The sequence below is a fragment of the Nelusetta ayraudi genome, unplaced genomic scaffold (assembly GCF_046127955.1).
Source record: "Nelusetta ayraudi isolate G7.1 ecotype Tasmania unplaced genomic scaffold, CSIRO-AGI_Nayr_v1 ptg000041l, whole genome shotgun sequence".
In the NCBI taxonomy this organism is placed as follows: Eukaryota; Metazoa; Chordata; class Actinopteri; order Tetraodontiformes; family Monacanthidae; genus Nelusetta; species Nelusetta ayraudi.
The window spans coordinates 2169446-2183182 of NW_027466091.1; the positions used below are offsets into that span (position 1 = coordinate 2169446).

The 13737-nt window shown below is 48.2% G+C and overlaps 1 protein-coding gene across 1 annotated transcript in view; it reads left to right on the plus strand.

Annotated features, from left to right (window-relative positions):
- Window positions 1-13737, plus strand: part of LOC142893123 (transmembrane protein 132C) — a 107456-nt gene that overhangs the window by 67653 nt on the left and 26066 nt on the right. The window contains exons 2-3 of the mRNA XM_076033403.1: window positions 2597-3015; window positions 4006-4586. Coding sequence (XP_075889518.1) covers window positions 2597-3015; window positions 4006-4586 — 1000 coding nt within the window. The remainder of the gene's footprint in view (window positions 1-2596; window positions 3016-4005; window positions 4587-13737) is intronic.

The window sequence follows — 13737 nt, forward strand, 5'->3', positions numbered from 1 at the left end:
ACATTGGTGAAGACCTCCTGTTGACAATGGTGGCAGACCAATTGTTATAAGGTCACACTGAATTCACATTTAATAAATACAAACGAGTCCAGTGACACGTATGGACCAAACTGTACAGAGAAAGAAACCTTTCTCATACTGAGAACCCACCCACCTGTTTATAATAATAGTAATAATAATAATAATGATAATATTAATAATAATAACTTTATTTGTACTGGCCACTTGTCCAGGGTGTCACCCTGCCTTTGCCCTAAGACAGCTGGGAGAGGCTCCAGCTGACCCCCGTGACCCCGAGCTCGGGACTAAGCGGGTATGGAAGATGAATGAATGAATGAATGAATGAATGAACTTTATTTGTATAGCACTGCTCATACACAACATGTGCAACCCACAGTGCTCTAACAAAATAAAACAAAACGAAACAAAGCAAAACAAAGAATATTGATAATAAGAACAACAATCATAATAGTAACAATGAGGGGAAAAAAAACAAAAAACAAAAAACAAAAAAACTCCACTGCCCCTCCCCCCATCCCATACGGACCCACCCCTCCCCACCAACGCACACAGACAAACGCCCACCCCCCCATATTCACACAGACATTAGATAACATGATATATGATTGTGTACGCTGAGGACAAACCCCGTTACAGTGCTGGCAACGTGTCCACCTCACTCCCCTCGGCTGAATCTTTTACGCGTGCGCAGTTCGGTTTCACGAGTTGTTCTGAGAAACTTTTGCTCCGCCCCCAGTCGGGACCAAAGGTCTGAGTGGAGGAAAAACTTTGCGGTTCTGTTGCAGTCGCTCCTTGGAAGGCAGGTGTTGGCGCCGCCTTCGAGAATTTCTCCTATTTTCTGTCGTCTCCCCGTTGATTCCCCATCCGTCTCCCCGTTCAGCCTGTTTATATTCCCTCCGTCCCCACCTCCACCTCCGTCCTCTCCTTTTCTTCCTCTCCCCTCCGCCTTTTGTCTGCCTCTTCCATTATGAATGCAGCCTTACGTGCTCATGCACCATAACCACAACCCAGGCTTCCTATTCGCGCTGCGCCAGGGTATCACTTTATTTTTCTGCCATTATTTTTCTTTTTTTTGTGAAGTCGCCTCGGTATGACTTGCCCCAGACAGCGCTCCAGCCGTCCCACCCTCATTATATTTTCACACTCCGCTAGCCGGCGACACAATGACGCGCACGCACACACACACATTTAATTTTTTTCCCCTCTTTTCTTTTCGTCACAAAGCAGCTCCTCTGTGTGTGCGTCTATGTTTGTGTGTGTGTGTGTGTGTGTGTGTGTGTGTGTGTGTGTTTGTCTCGAGCCGCCGCTGCCGCTCTCTTTGCTGCGTGAACATGGGAGGCTGTCTGTCTATTTCTTCCTCCCTTCTCTTGCTGGTATCTGAGCTGCAGCACCTCCTCCTTATGCTTTGCTAATGATGCGGAATGCCTGGATCTGCTGTCACTTGGTGCTCTACCAACGCTGGGTTAAACGTTGCCAACGTGCACATGTCACAGCCCGGCCCTAAATGTCGCTACCAAAATTGTTTAACCATTATTATTATTATTATTTTTTTACCAGGCAGGGTTTTATTCTAACCCAATATTTAGAGAGCGCCATTTAAAAAAAAAAAAAAAAGAGCATATTTAGCTCCAAACTGATATCACTTAAATTCTGCAGTCTAACAAATACCTCAGGGCAAGTATCGGTGCCCTCTGTGATGTCACAATATTTTCCAGACTCTTGTATTTAAAAAAAAAAAAAAAAAAGACAAAGAAATTTGGCTGACAGAAGCAGTAGTGATCAGACTTGCCTTGTTTCTTCAGAGTCCACTGACAGACACCTTCTCTAGAAAAATCAAACTTAATGTTGCATCATTATCCTGAACTTTTGAGAACTCCTCACTAACTCACGGCCCCAAGCTGCCGGGTTGTTGGCCAAACATTTAAAACTCCTCCACAGACTCCACACCACTAAATAAGCGCTGTTGATGATACCTCTCCCACCCAATATTCTATGGAAATAGCCTAGCCAACCCAAACGTGATGGTGCTGATCTGATTTCTGTATTATTTTTATATTTATATACTTACATTTCGTTCTCATCCGAAGGCAATCCGCCGCACTTATCAGCGTCTAGGAATCAGTGGGTGACGTCGCCCCCTGTGGCTGCAGCGGCACCGTAGAGGAGCAAATAAAAGGCGGCCGTTCTTCGCCCCTTTTTTGGCCCCTGATAATCCCCTGCTTCAAACCCCATCTTTGCAGGGGAGGCCTGGTAAATACACCGGGAGATATGAATAAATAAATAAATGCATGTTAATATATGAAACCAAACTGCAACAGTATTATGTGTCATTTTTGATGTATACTGGTATAATGCTTTTCAAAATAGTTTTTTTTTTTTTTTTTTTCAAGAAAGAAAGAAAGCATGAATAAATGTATGATGCTGCATCCCTCTTGTATACAAAACTGGGAGCCGCTCCGTGTGTCTGCGCATTTTTCAACGTCGAGTCGCTCTTAAGAGAAAACACAACGTCGACGACGACGACCATTCTATCCTTGTGTTCTGACACTTTCCCCCCGCCTTCTCTCTCCCTCAGAGCCCGACGGCCGAGCCGCAGCCGCAGGAAGTGGGCCGGGCGGCGCCTCCGACTTCTCCCAGTCCCATTTCTCCCCCTCGCTGCCCACCTACCTCCCCGTCCAGTGCCAGCTGAGCGGCGCCGAGTCGGCCTTCTTCCTGCGCGAAGCCAACCAGGAGGTGATGCGCAACGGCAGCCTGTCGTCCCGCACCGAGCCCTTCTTCCTCCGGCAGCTGGAGCCGGGCGCCGCCAATCCGCAGACCCTGCCCGCCGTCAACTGCAGCTACGGCAACGCCAGCGCCGAGCAGCCAATCCCGGTGGAGCTCCTTCAGGGCCCGCCCCCGCACCTCTTACTGAGCAACAGCCACGTGACGCTGAACTGGAGGGTGAAGGGCCAAGTGGTGGTGCCTAGAGTGGGATCCACACGTCCCTGGATACAGGTGCCGGCCGCTTTGCTTCTATGGCTAATGCTAGCTCGTGTTCGTATCATTCGTATGTTTATTTCTCAGGGTGAAAGAAAAGCCGAAATAACAAAAACAACAAACAAATGACAAATTGTTTTTCCAAATTCATATTTTGTGCTCGATTGGAAAATGACGCGGCACTTCAGGGTCACAAACCTTGCCTCAAATCCAAGGATCCAAATTCTCCACTCGTCTGTCATCCATTTTGTCCATTTTGTCCAACTGAGCACACAATTGGGAAAATAATATTTTTCTCTTTAGTTTAACTGTTTTGACAACCAAAATGAAAATTTTAAATTTTTTTTGTCTTTGGTTTTCTTTTAAAAAATTGATTAAGGAATGATACACCGATTTAAGATCTTGTTTTTCAATGGGTTTGTCAGTAAAAGGCGTTTTTCCCTTCTTATTACAAATTATTTCACTTTCTGCGTCTTGCAAGTTGCATCACACACACAAAAAAAAAGGCTGAGACGGTGGTGACCTGGTTCAGCACTGTCACAACACGTCAAGGTAAAATAACCTCCCTGTACAATGTGATCCACTTTCATATTCAACGACACAACAACTATGACAATAGCTCAGTTACTTTAAACAGAATTTGTATCTCCTAAAGAATTAAAGACACAAAAATTCAAATAACAACAACAAAAATTAATTAAATGTGAGGAATAGAAAGTACAGACATTTGTGTACAAATGTAGGTAGTAAAAGTAAAAAGTCAACAGAAGAAGAAACACTCGAGTAAAGTACAGATACCTAAAAAATTTAGTCAAGTAAAAAATACAAAGTAAAGTAAAAAGTACAGTATTTGTACTTTGTTACTTCCCTCCTATTTCCTCCGACAGTCCCCTAACGCCAAGGTCAAGGTCAAGGTCAAGGTCTGACCTTTAGATTTAGAAGAGCTCAAACTCTTCCTCCTCAGTCACTCTAGCCAATCAGCTGTGTCCTCCTGTCTGCCCTCTCCAGGTGTTGTTCTACCTGGTGGGCCGGCGTTGGGACGAGCCCGACCCGCCTCCTCCGGTCCTCCTGCCGTGCGTCCGCGCCGTGGCCGTGCGGGACGGCGCCGAGTTGGCCCCGTCGGCCGGCTGCCGTCTGGTGGGACCGTCGGGGGTCTGCGTGGTCCGCCTGGAGATTCCCCCGGCCTGGTTCGCGCCGCCGCAGGCCAGGAAACGGCCCCCGGAGGCGACGCTGCCCCCGGTGGACGTCTACTACTCAGTGGTGCCGGTGGAGGGGGCGGGCCAGGAGTGCCCCCCCGCCCTCAACGAGCCGTGGAGGGTCCCGGGTCCCAGCAACCTCGGCCCCCTCGGAGGCCTGGGCCTGGGTCTGGGCGGCCAGTGGAGCCCCCTGCTGGACGGAGGCCTCCAGGACATGCTGAAAGCCGGCTCGGTGGCGATGACCCTCGGCCCCGTCGCCGCCAAGGGCGAGAGGCTCCGGCTGGACGACAACGTGGACGTTCTGGTGCCGGCCAGCCCGGTCCGCCTGGGCAAGACCGTGTCGTTCGGCGTCTACATGAAGACAGATTCCAGCATGGAGCAGTTCACACTGAGGTAGGAGCGCAAGAAAAAACAAAAAAAGAGCGCCGGTGGGGGAGAACTTCCTCGCGTCGCATTACACGCTTTGCCGGGTTTCTCCCCGACTCCTCTTTTTTTTTTTTTTTTTTATCTTTGGGGTTTTTATTCCTTTCCGCCTCATTCACTCCTTCTCATGTCTCGGCACCGCCGCCTCCCCAGGTTGATGGCTGTCACCTTTGTGTACTCAGCCTCTTTCAGGAGCCAGCAATGCAAATAACAGCCTCATGAATATTCACCAGCGATCTAAGGAGAGAGGAAAAAACCCGGGGAGGGTTGGTGGAGAGGGAGAGAGAGAGAGGAGGAGGGGGGGGGGGTCTGTAGGTTGATGAGAAGAGGCATAAAAGTATAAAACTAGAAGTAGATCCCATTTAGTTTAGTCGGACTGGAGTTTCTGCCCTGAAACGGCCCTGGGGTGGAGCCTGGAGAGGTCACCTACATGCTTTCCCCGCACAAGCGGCATTCTATTTTCCTGCAGCAGCATCCCAGGGAACAAATTTCCTCTTTTTTGGTTGGCTGGCTCCAAAACAAGTTTAAAAGCCCTGATCTAGGCTAAGCAGGCGTATCTGCCTCCCATCTCTGCCTCATCATTTCCCCGACTTCAGGGATTCCGCGCTGACGAGTGACAGATGTGCAAATTTATCACTCAGAAACATCCCGTCTCGGAGCGCCCCGGTGGATATACAGCAGTATGAGGAAAAAAAAGAAAAAGAAAAACGCGGCGGCGGCAAGAGAGGAGAATCTTTCCGAGAAGAATGCAGAGAAATGTGGCTTTGTGGTTGTGTTGCGTCAGGAGAAGTTCTTCCAAAAAGCAGTTCTAAGAAAACCTGGAAGCAACTCTGTCGAACTCAGTCCCTCTTTTAAAGAAGTCGCATTTTAAATTTGAGTTGAAACAAATGTTTGTAGTTTGTGTTTTAAGGCTTGAAACGTCGGTTTGCCTGCGACTGACTGCTACCCAGTGTTGCTCACACCTCACACATCCAGAGTCCCCCAGCAGCCTGATTGAACTCAATTTGAAACCTCACAGGAGTCAACAAGCTGGTCTGCACCTGAAGTGCGAAAAAATAAAAGTATCCGACCGAGAAACTGCAGCTTCTTAGCTCATGCACCTTCCGCTCTGCCAATTACACCACAATTACACAAATGACTGGAGGAAAAAAGTGGCAGCGGGGCAGCGTTCACAGAGAGGCACAGCGCCCTGCTGGTTCTTCTCATGCGGCGTCAGGAGTCCCCCCTGGTTGTTTGCTTCCCTCTGTTGTATGTACACTGGAGTGGGGAGGAGGGTGAGAGGATCAGCCTGAGCACTCCTGCCTGAGCACTCCTGCCTGAGCACTCCTGCCTGAGGTCGTGTGGGGATGCTGGAGAATAAAAAGAACAAGTGTCTCGCCTGCGCTGGATCTTGCCCTCTGCCTGCTGACCAAAACACACACACACACAAACACACACACGCACACACGCTGTCACCCAGACAGAAATAAATACTCTGCACTGTGCACATTATTTATCTCTGCCTTGTATCTACGGACACACACTTCTCCATCCTACACGCACCCACGCCGCCTCTGTTCAGCCTTGCTCGCTGTGCTTTAGAGTGCATGTGGGCACGCACACACACACACACACACACACGCACACACACACACACACGGACTTGAGGTGGCCTCTTTGATTCCCCTTGCAGACACTCTGTCTCTGTCTTTGTTGTACAAAACGCTCTCTGTGCGTGTATGCGCTACTCTGCGCGCATGTCTGCGTGCATGCTCGTCTGTATTTGTGTGTGTGTGTGTGTGTGTGTGTGTGTGCGTGTCTGCGTTCGCTCATCTCACTTGCAGCCCTTGCCCTCTGCCCTGGCATAAAGTCCCATGCATAATCTCCCATGTTAGAGGCACAGTCAGACATGTAATAACACTTAAGAGGATCTCATTCCTGCATGTATGTGTGTGTGTGTGTGTGTGTGCGTGCGTGTTTTGTGTGTGTGTGTGTGTGTGTGTGTGTGTGTGTGTGCGCGTGTACGCGCGCCTGAGCCACATAATAAGCCTTAAGTGTGCTCCATCACACCGAGGTGATGTGATTATGATAAACTGCCGAGGTGATGGAGGGACACGAGCGACAAAGCAAGAGAAGCAGACGAGGGAGGGAGGGAGGGAGCGAGGAGGGAAGAGCAAACACAAGGAGGCATGGATTTAAAAAAAAAAAAAAAAAAACCTCTGCGGTGATTAAATTCAGAGATTTGATTTCAAAAAAACAACGTAAAGTGATGGAGGGAGCAAAGAAGTACATTTGCCAAAAATTGTGCACGTTTCTGTCACGGTTTCAGTCTGGCACTTTTTTTTTTTTTTTTGAGGGATTGAACGTCTTTCCTGCAGACAGCCTGGCAGACACAATGCCTCGTCTATTTCTCATCCATTTTACCCCAGGACTTTACTTTGAAAGTCCAGCTGGGATTCTAAGAACAGAATGTCTGCAGCTCTCAGCAGCAATGTTGGGGGGGAGAAAAGCAACGAGAAAGAAAAGGATATAGTCATTGTGTAGCCTTGATAAAAAAAAATGATACTAATGATCAGAAAAAAAAAATATATATATATATATTTATATATTTATATATTTGCCTTCAGGCAGTAGTTGCAACCTTGTGCTCAGAGGCCCATTAGAGACGGTAGCAGCAGTGTCAGACTATTTAATCTGTTTACGGCTGAACAATCGCGGCAGACGTGCAGGACGTGTCAGTCATCCGCGCAACATTTTACACACCGGCACTCATGCTTGGAACCCCCCCACCCAAGAAAAAACATATTTTCTTAGACGCCTCACATGGTTGATTGTAGAGGAAGGAACAAGGCAAATATTCTGGGATTATCGGCAACGCTCAGGCAGATGGCTGCTGTGCTGCGCTGTCGTTCATCCCTCGCAGGAAGGTAAATGTACAATATTACAAACAGAAGGGCCGGACTGACGGCAAAATGTTCCAAAAACAACGGCAACGACAACAACAAAGAGATTTTCTTTCTTCCTGTACGCGTGCTGCCAGGCTCCTTTTTTTTTTTTTTTTTTTTTTTTCAAACGTTGATGATTCATGTTTGGATGCGGCCCCTGATTCTGAGCTGCTTCTCTTTTTCATCCTTTTTTTTTTTTTTTTTTTTTTCTGGCTGTCATTGAGCACATTACCACACAGGATGACTGCTTTGTGGGCTGCATTGTTTTTTGTTTTTTTTTCCCAACCTGGTTAGGAGTCCAAATGATCCTCCCACGTCACCCTGATGGATGCGGAGAGAAAACTGTGACATAACTGCCACTTGGAATCAGCGTCGTGCCATGTTGAAGCCGCGCAGGTGCAGATCTGAGACCAAAGGGAGCACAGAATCTTCCTGCTGTACTCACCAGAACCCCAGGTTTTCCTTACATGGTCTATTTGTTTCCTTTTTATTTCCTTTGTCTGAATAAGAACGGCAGAGAAACGAAAGCGAGGCTCGATTTCCGCAGCTAGCGGCTCTCCCTCGTCCACCTTGGCAGGAAAATCTCAGACCAAAGAAAAAAGTTCCTTTTCCAGCGCATCTGAAACTTTCAGCTTTTATCTTAGCCAATCAGCTTCCTCTCTTTTAGTAGCAATTAGCCATCGCGGTCTGCCGCTCCTTACAAGCGCCAAAGCAAAGCGACAAAAGCAGGAAGGGAGCACACGTGCCGCTAACGGGATTAGCGTCGATCAATGCAGTCACAGCCTCAAGGGAACGTCACTGGGTCACGGATTCAACCAATTGGAGCGCGTAGAACATCCGTCCCAGACAACTGAGAGTTTGTAAAGTCCTTTTAAGCCCACAAGTCCACCGAAAAGACTGAACGCCAACTTTCCTCGAGAATTCATGTCTTTCTATTCCTGCTACTCATGAAGAACGTCACTCGCATCCTCATCACGAGTTGTCCTTAGCAAATTTAATTTAAAAAAAGCAACATTGACGGAAAGATTTTCAAGAAGGTCCTCGTCTTTCAAGTCATTAGCCACGGCCTTGCAGCAGTAGGAAGAGATGTCAGGATTTTATGCTGTCGATTAAGGGTTAGGGCTAACCCTAACCCTTCAGACCTCACATTAAAAAATGATATTGAAGTTTGCCCTCGTGGCTGTCATTTTACGTTGTCGTCGAAACACTTATTCAAAATTTAGAACAGTAATCAAAATGTAATTAAATGTAGCCTGAAAATGTTCATTTTGTCTTCATTGATAGATTGCTCTTATTTTCATTTGTTCAGACAACAAGCAAAAGAAAATAAGAGTAAAGTAATCAAACGTAATGAGTTACATTACTTTTACAAAGTAATTGAAATAGCTACACTACTTTCAATAGGGTAACTTGTAATTGCAATCAATCTTATTTGAAAAAGTCGCCTTCCCACCACTGACCTTGCGAGCCAGCTCCAGGCTTGGTGATGGGTCGTTGTGTGATCCGGTCCAGTCGGCCCTGACCCTAACCCTGACCCTAACCCTGACCCTAACCCTGACCCTAGCCCTAGCCCTGATCCTTACCCTAACCCTAACCCTAACCCTAGCCCTGACCCTGACCCTGACCCTAACCCTTACTCTTACCCTAAACCTAACCCTGACCCTGACCCTGACCCTAACCCTAGCTCTAGCCCTAACCATAACCCTTACCCTAACCCTAGCCCTAACTTTAACCCTAACCCTAACTCTAACCCTAACCCTGACCCTAGCCCTAAACCTAACCCTAACCCTAACCCTAACCCTAGCCCTAGCCCTAACCGTAGCAGGCCAACGACCACACGGACCCTGGAAACGCTCGGAAACCCCGCGTTGCCACGCCGCCACCTGGGATCCGTGTTCAGCCGAGCGCCTCGGCGTCCCTGAGTGCCGGGGGGGTTGGAAAGGGTCACAGTGATTAGTATCTCCCCCAGTTGGAGCTGTGTCGTCTTGAACTGTGTGCTCCCCTTGTTTGGCTAGTTAATTAGTAAGATGATTGCTGACGAGCGAGGGGGAACGCTCGGTGCCGCCGCGATACACATCCAGATTAAATATTAAAATGAAAATCTTTTTTTTCTCCCCCCCCACACACACACCGCCGCCTCCTGCCGGTTGTTTGCTCATTTTCACACATTCTTTTTTAATACTGTTTGTCTGCTCTCGTCTAGCCTCGTATTTCCACAATTGTTTATTTTTCAGGCGTTAGTCTATTTGCGCCACTTATTCTTTTGCCCAGTTCCCCCCCCCCCTACCCCCTTTCTGGGGATGTTTGCCTCAGTGAAAGTTGGGATTAGTGGATTTTTTTTTTCTCCCCAAGGATCAGAGGAGGGAAAATACTTCTGAGGACCCACCAGTCCTCTCTGCTGGTATCACTCTCTCTCTCTCTCTCTCTCTCTCTCACTCTCTCTCTCTCTCACTCTCTCTCTCACCCTCTCTCTCTCACTCTCTCTCACTCTCTTTCTCTCTCTCTCTCTCTCCCCCCCCCTCTCTCTGTCTCTCTCTGTCTCTCTCTGTCTCTGTCTCTCTCTCCACTCCCCCTCTCTCTCTTTCCCTCTCTCCCCCTCTCTCTCTCACTCTCTCCCTCTCTCTCTCCCTCTCTCTCTCTCTCTCTCCCTCTCTCTGTCTCTCTCTCTCTCTCTGTCTCTCTCTCTCCTTCTCTCTTTCACTCGCTCACTCTCTCTCTCACACACACACATGCACACGCATGCGCACACACACACATATTCACTCACAAATACTGCCTTTGTGATAGTGACAGGGACATTTGGGGTGAAATCAATGGCTTTGAGGAGCAAGGATGTTCTCATTGTTGCTGTGTGTTTGAGTGTGTGTGTGTCCGTTGCCTCGTTTCACACGAACAAAAACATAATATTTGGACAAACACCATAAGACAAACTGGGAATCAACCATGTTGTTTCTTCCAGGCATCACAAAGCCACCAGTAAGAGTTTGTTGGCCGGCGAGTAAAATAACCTCACTTTTCCAAGCGGTGGCTGTGTGAGCTGCTCCTGAACCTGTCGCTGGTTATTCCAGCAACAAGTCCGGTCACCTCCGACTATAAAGGCCTTGTCGGCAGCATGCCACAGAGTGCTTTCAGATAAACATGAACTCGTCTTGAAGGCGGATGCACTAGAAGAAGACTCCAGCAGCAACCTTCGCTATCGTGGACGTTCACGAGGGGGAAAAACCCGATAGAACGAACCCACTTTGGCGTCCCTTCCTCTCTGCCTCTGCACGAGGAACGGCGACGTGCCGAGCCTCGACGCCAAGCCGCCGCGTGTGAAGTCGACCCGTCCAAATCACCTCCGCTTGACAAGCGAATGCACCGTGCATCGTCGAGATAGAGCTGCATGAGACGCCAGCGCCGTGAAGAAGCCTCATTAATTCTTCTCATGTGTTCCAGGCTTCTTCTGCGCTCGTGTGAATCATTAAACAAACAAACGAAAAAAAAAACAAAAAAACATCCAATCTTGCATTAAAGGAGGAATTTCGTTTGTGGGGTCGGGGGGGGGTCGCCGAGACGTGTACGTTTAAAGATGGATTAAACAGCGCGATACCGAGCGTCGGCTGCCTTTTGAAAGATATAAAATGTACGAAGCGCTCTCGTGGCTGCACATGTAAATTGGCATTTGATAACTGATTCATAGATCCATCAGCTGTCAGCACCTCGGCATTAGCTGAGGCGCCGCTGCATGCAAAGGAGCTTTGAGTTGTTATTGGAAAGCCTGCTGCCCGAGGCGGGTGACGGGGGGGTGATGGGGGGGTTAGTCTGGAATATTCCAGTTCAGCAGTGTCCGAGGCCTGATGAGTCTAAATGGGGACTGGAAGGAGGCAAAGACCCTCAGGTTGAAGAAGGCTAAATGTGGTCTGGGTCATGAGTAACAGTGAGCTGCGTGGAAAAAAAGAGAAGAGCGTATAAATCATGGTGGTAATTCCAAGATTGGCTCCAGAAACATTGTGTGTAACATGCAGGGAGGGAAGACGTGGAGGGGATTGAAACCAAGGTGCCTCTGCATCTGCATTGAGGCCGAGTGTTTGTCCAAACTCACTCAGATCAAGATTCGTTTTACCCCAAAACCCCCAAAAATGGATCTGAAGTGGTTCATTTATCACCGTTTCAACTACATGGTAATGTGACATTATTATTAATGCTTTCGTATTATTACCAATTTCAGAACACTCCTTGCACCGCTGCTGCTGCAGCCGCCTCGCAAAATTTAAATAAAGAAAACACAAACTCCATATTTCTAAAAAAAACAACAGTGTTTTTAACCCGGTGTTTACAGCCTTTAAATGTGAAGTTGGTCAAATATGGGACCTTTTTTTTTAAATTTATTTAAAGTACTATACCACTTTATATAACAAATACAAAACATCATTATAATACACAACACTAACATGTTCATATACCTGAGTGTCCATGCTTCTTAACTGAATACAAAACAAGCAAAGTCAGTCATAGCTGCATTGCCAGTCAATGGGAAAATATGGGAAATGGGTCAGAACACACACACACACACACACACACACACACACACACACACACACACCTGGAACACACCGACTTGTTTTCCCTAACTAATCCACACACACTTTGTCTCTGTTTATCTCCCCAATCCAGTCCGCACTCACTCCTTTGCTTCCCTGGCTTCTCTCCTCTGCACCCTTCAATTTTTCCTGCTTCACCTCCCTCTCTTTCCCGCTCCACTCTTCTCCCCTCACGCCCCCACCCCCACCCCCACCCCCACCCCGTCCTCAATCCGTTCTGAATATTCATCAGGGTGTTATTTGCATTGCAGCCTCCCGAAAGAGGCTGAGTACACAAAGGTGACAGCCATCATCTCCTGGAACGTGTGTGTGTGTGTGTGTGTGTGTGTGCGTGTGTGTGTGTGTGTGTGTGTGTGTGTGTGTGTGTTGGGCCTTGACGCGTGTTTGAGAATGGGGAAAAAGCAGACAGATGTAGTAGCAGAGGGGCAGAAGAAGTAGAGGAGGAGTGAAGTTGGGCAGAGATGATGGATGATTTGACAGTGTGGGTAAGAAGACGCTGATGTTATCACTCAGCTTTCAGCCAACAAACTTACTGTAATTCATTCCGTGTCAGCGCCGCACGCTTACTGTCGACATGGGCAGTTGTTCCAAACTGTTCACTGCATCCGCCAACATGTATCTTTGTGCAAATGGTAGAAGAAAGTAAAAAACAACAACAACAACAACAAAAGACTCTCTCGCAGGATGATTTCATCGGTCAGCTACGTCACTGATAATTGTTCATTCATTCATTCATTCATCTTCCATACCCGCTTAGTCCCGAGCTCAGGGTCCTGGGGGTCTGCTGGAGCCTCTCCCAGCTGTCTCAGGGTGAAGGCAGGGTTCCACCCTGGACCAGTGGCCACTTCATCGCAGGGCCTCATAGAGACACACAACCATTCACACTCACATGCACACCTACGGACAATTTAGAGTCTTCAGTTGACCTCACATGCATGTTTTTGGAGTGTGGGAGGAAGCCGGAGAACCTGGAGAGAACCCAGCAGACACAGGGAGAACCCGGAGAGAACCCAGCGGACACAGGGAGAACCTGGAGAACCCAGCGGACACAGGGAGAACCTGCAAACTCCACACAGAAAGGTCCCAGGCCCGGAATCGAACCCACAAGCTTCTTGCTGCGAGGCGGCAGCGCTAACCACTGCATTTTTCACGACATTTTGGCTCCATTTGTACGAAATTAAAGGGCCTTTTAAAACACGTTTCTCAGCACCCATCGCAGAAGGTATATCAAGTATTTCACACAGAGTTATGTCATTGAACACGGCTCATACCTCTGCGTACCCGTGTGTTTTTGAACGACTATTGGCCCAGATGTTTTGCCTCGGAGGGTCTTTGAACGCAGCTGAACGTCCCCCCCCGGCCGTCGCTTTGCAGATTTCGCCGTCTCTTCTTGTGGTGTTTTGGACGCCCGCTTGTCTCCCGCTTCTCCTCGCCTTGTCTTTGCGTCCAGCTTGATGCTATTCCTGTCTGAGTTTATGAAATGCTAGCGTCTTATGCAAATGCCGCTCTTCTCATTGTGTCCTGCATGTGCGTGTGCGTGTGCGTGCGCGCGTGCGCGTGTGTATTGTCCATCCCAATACAGGGTGTTGCAGGATAGAGGTTCCCCATTTAGCA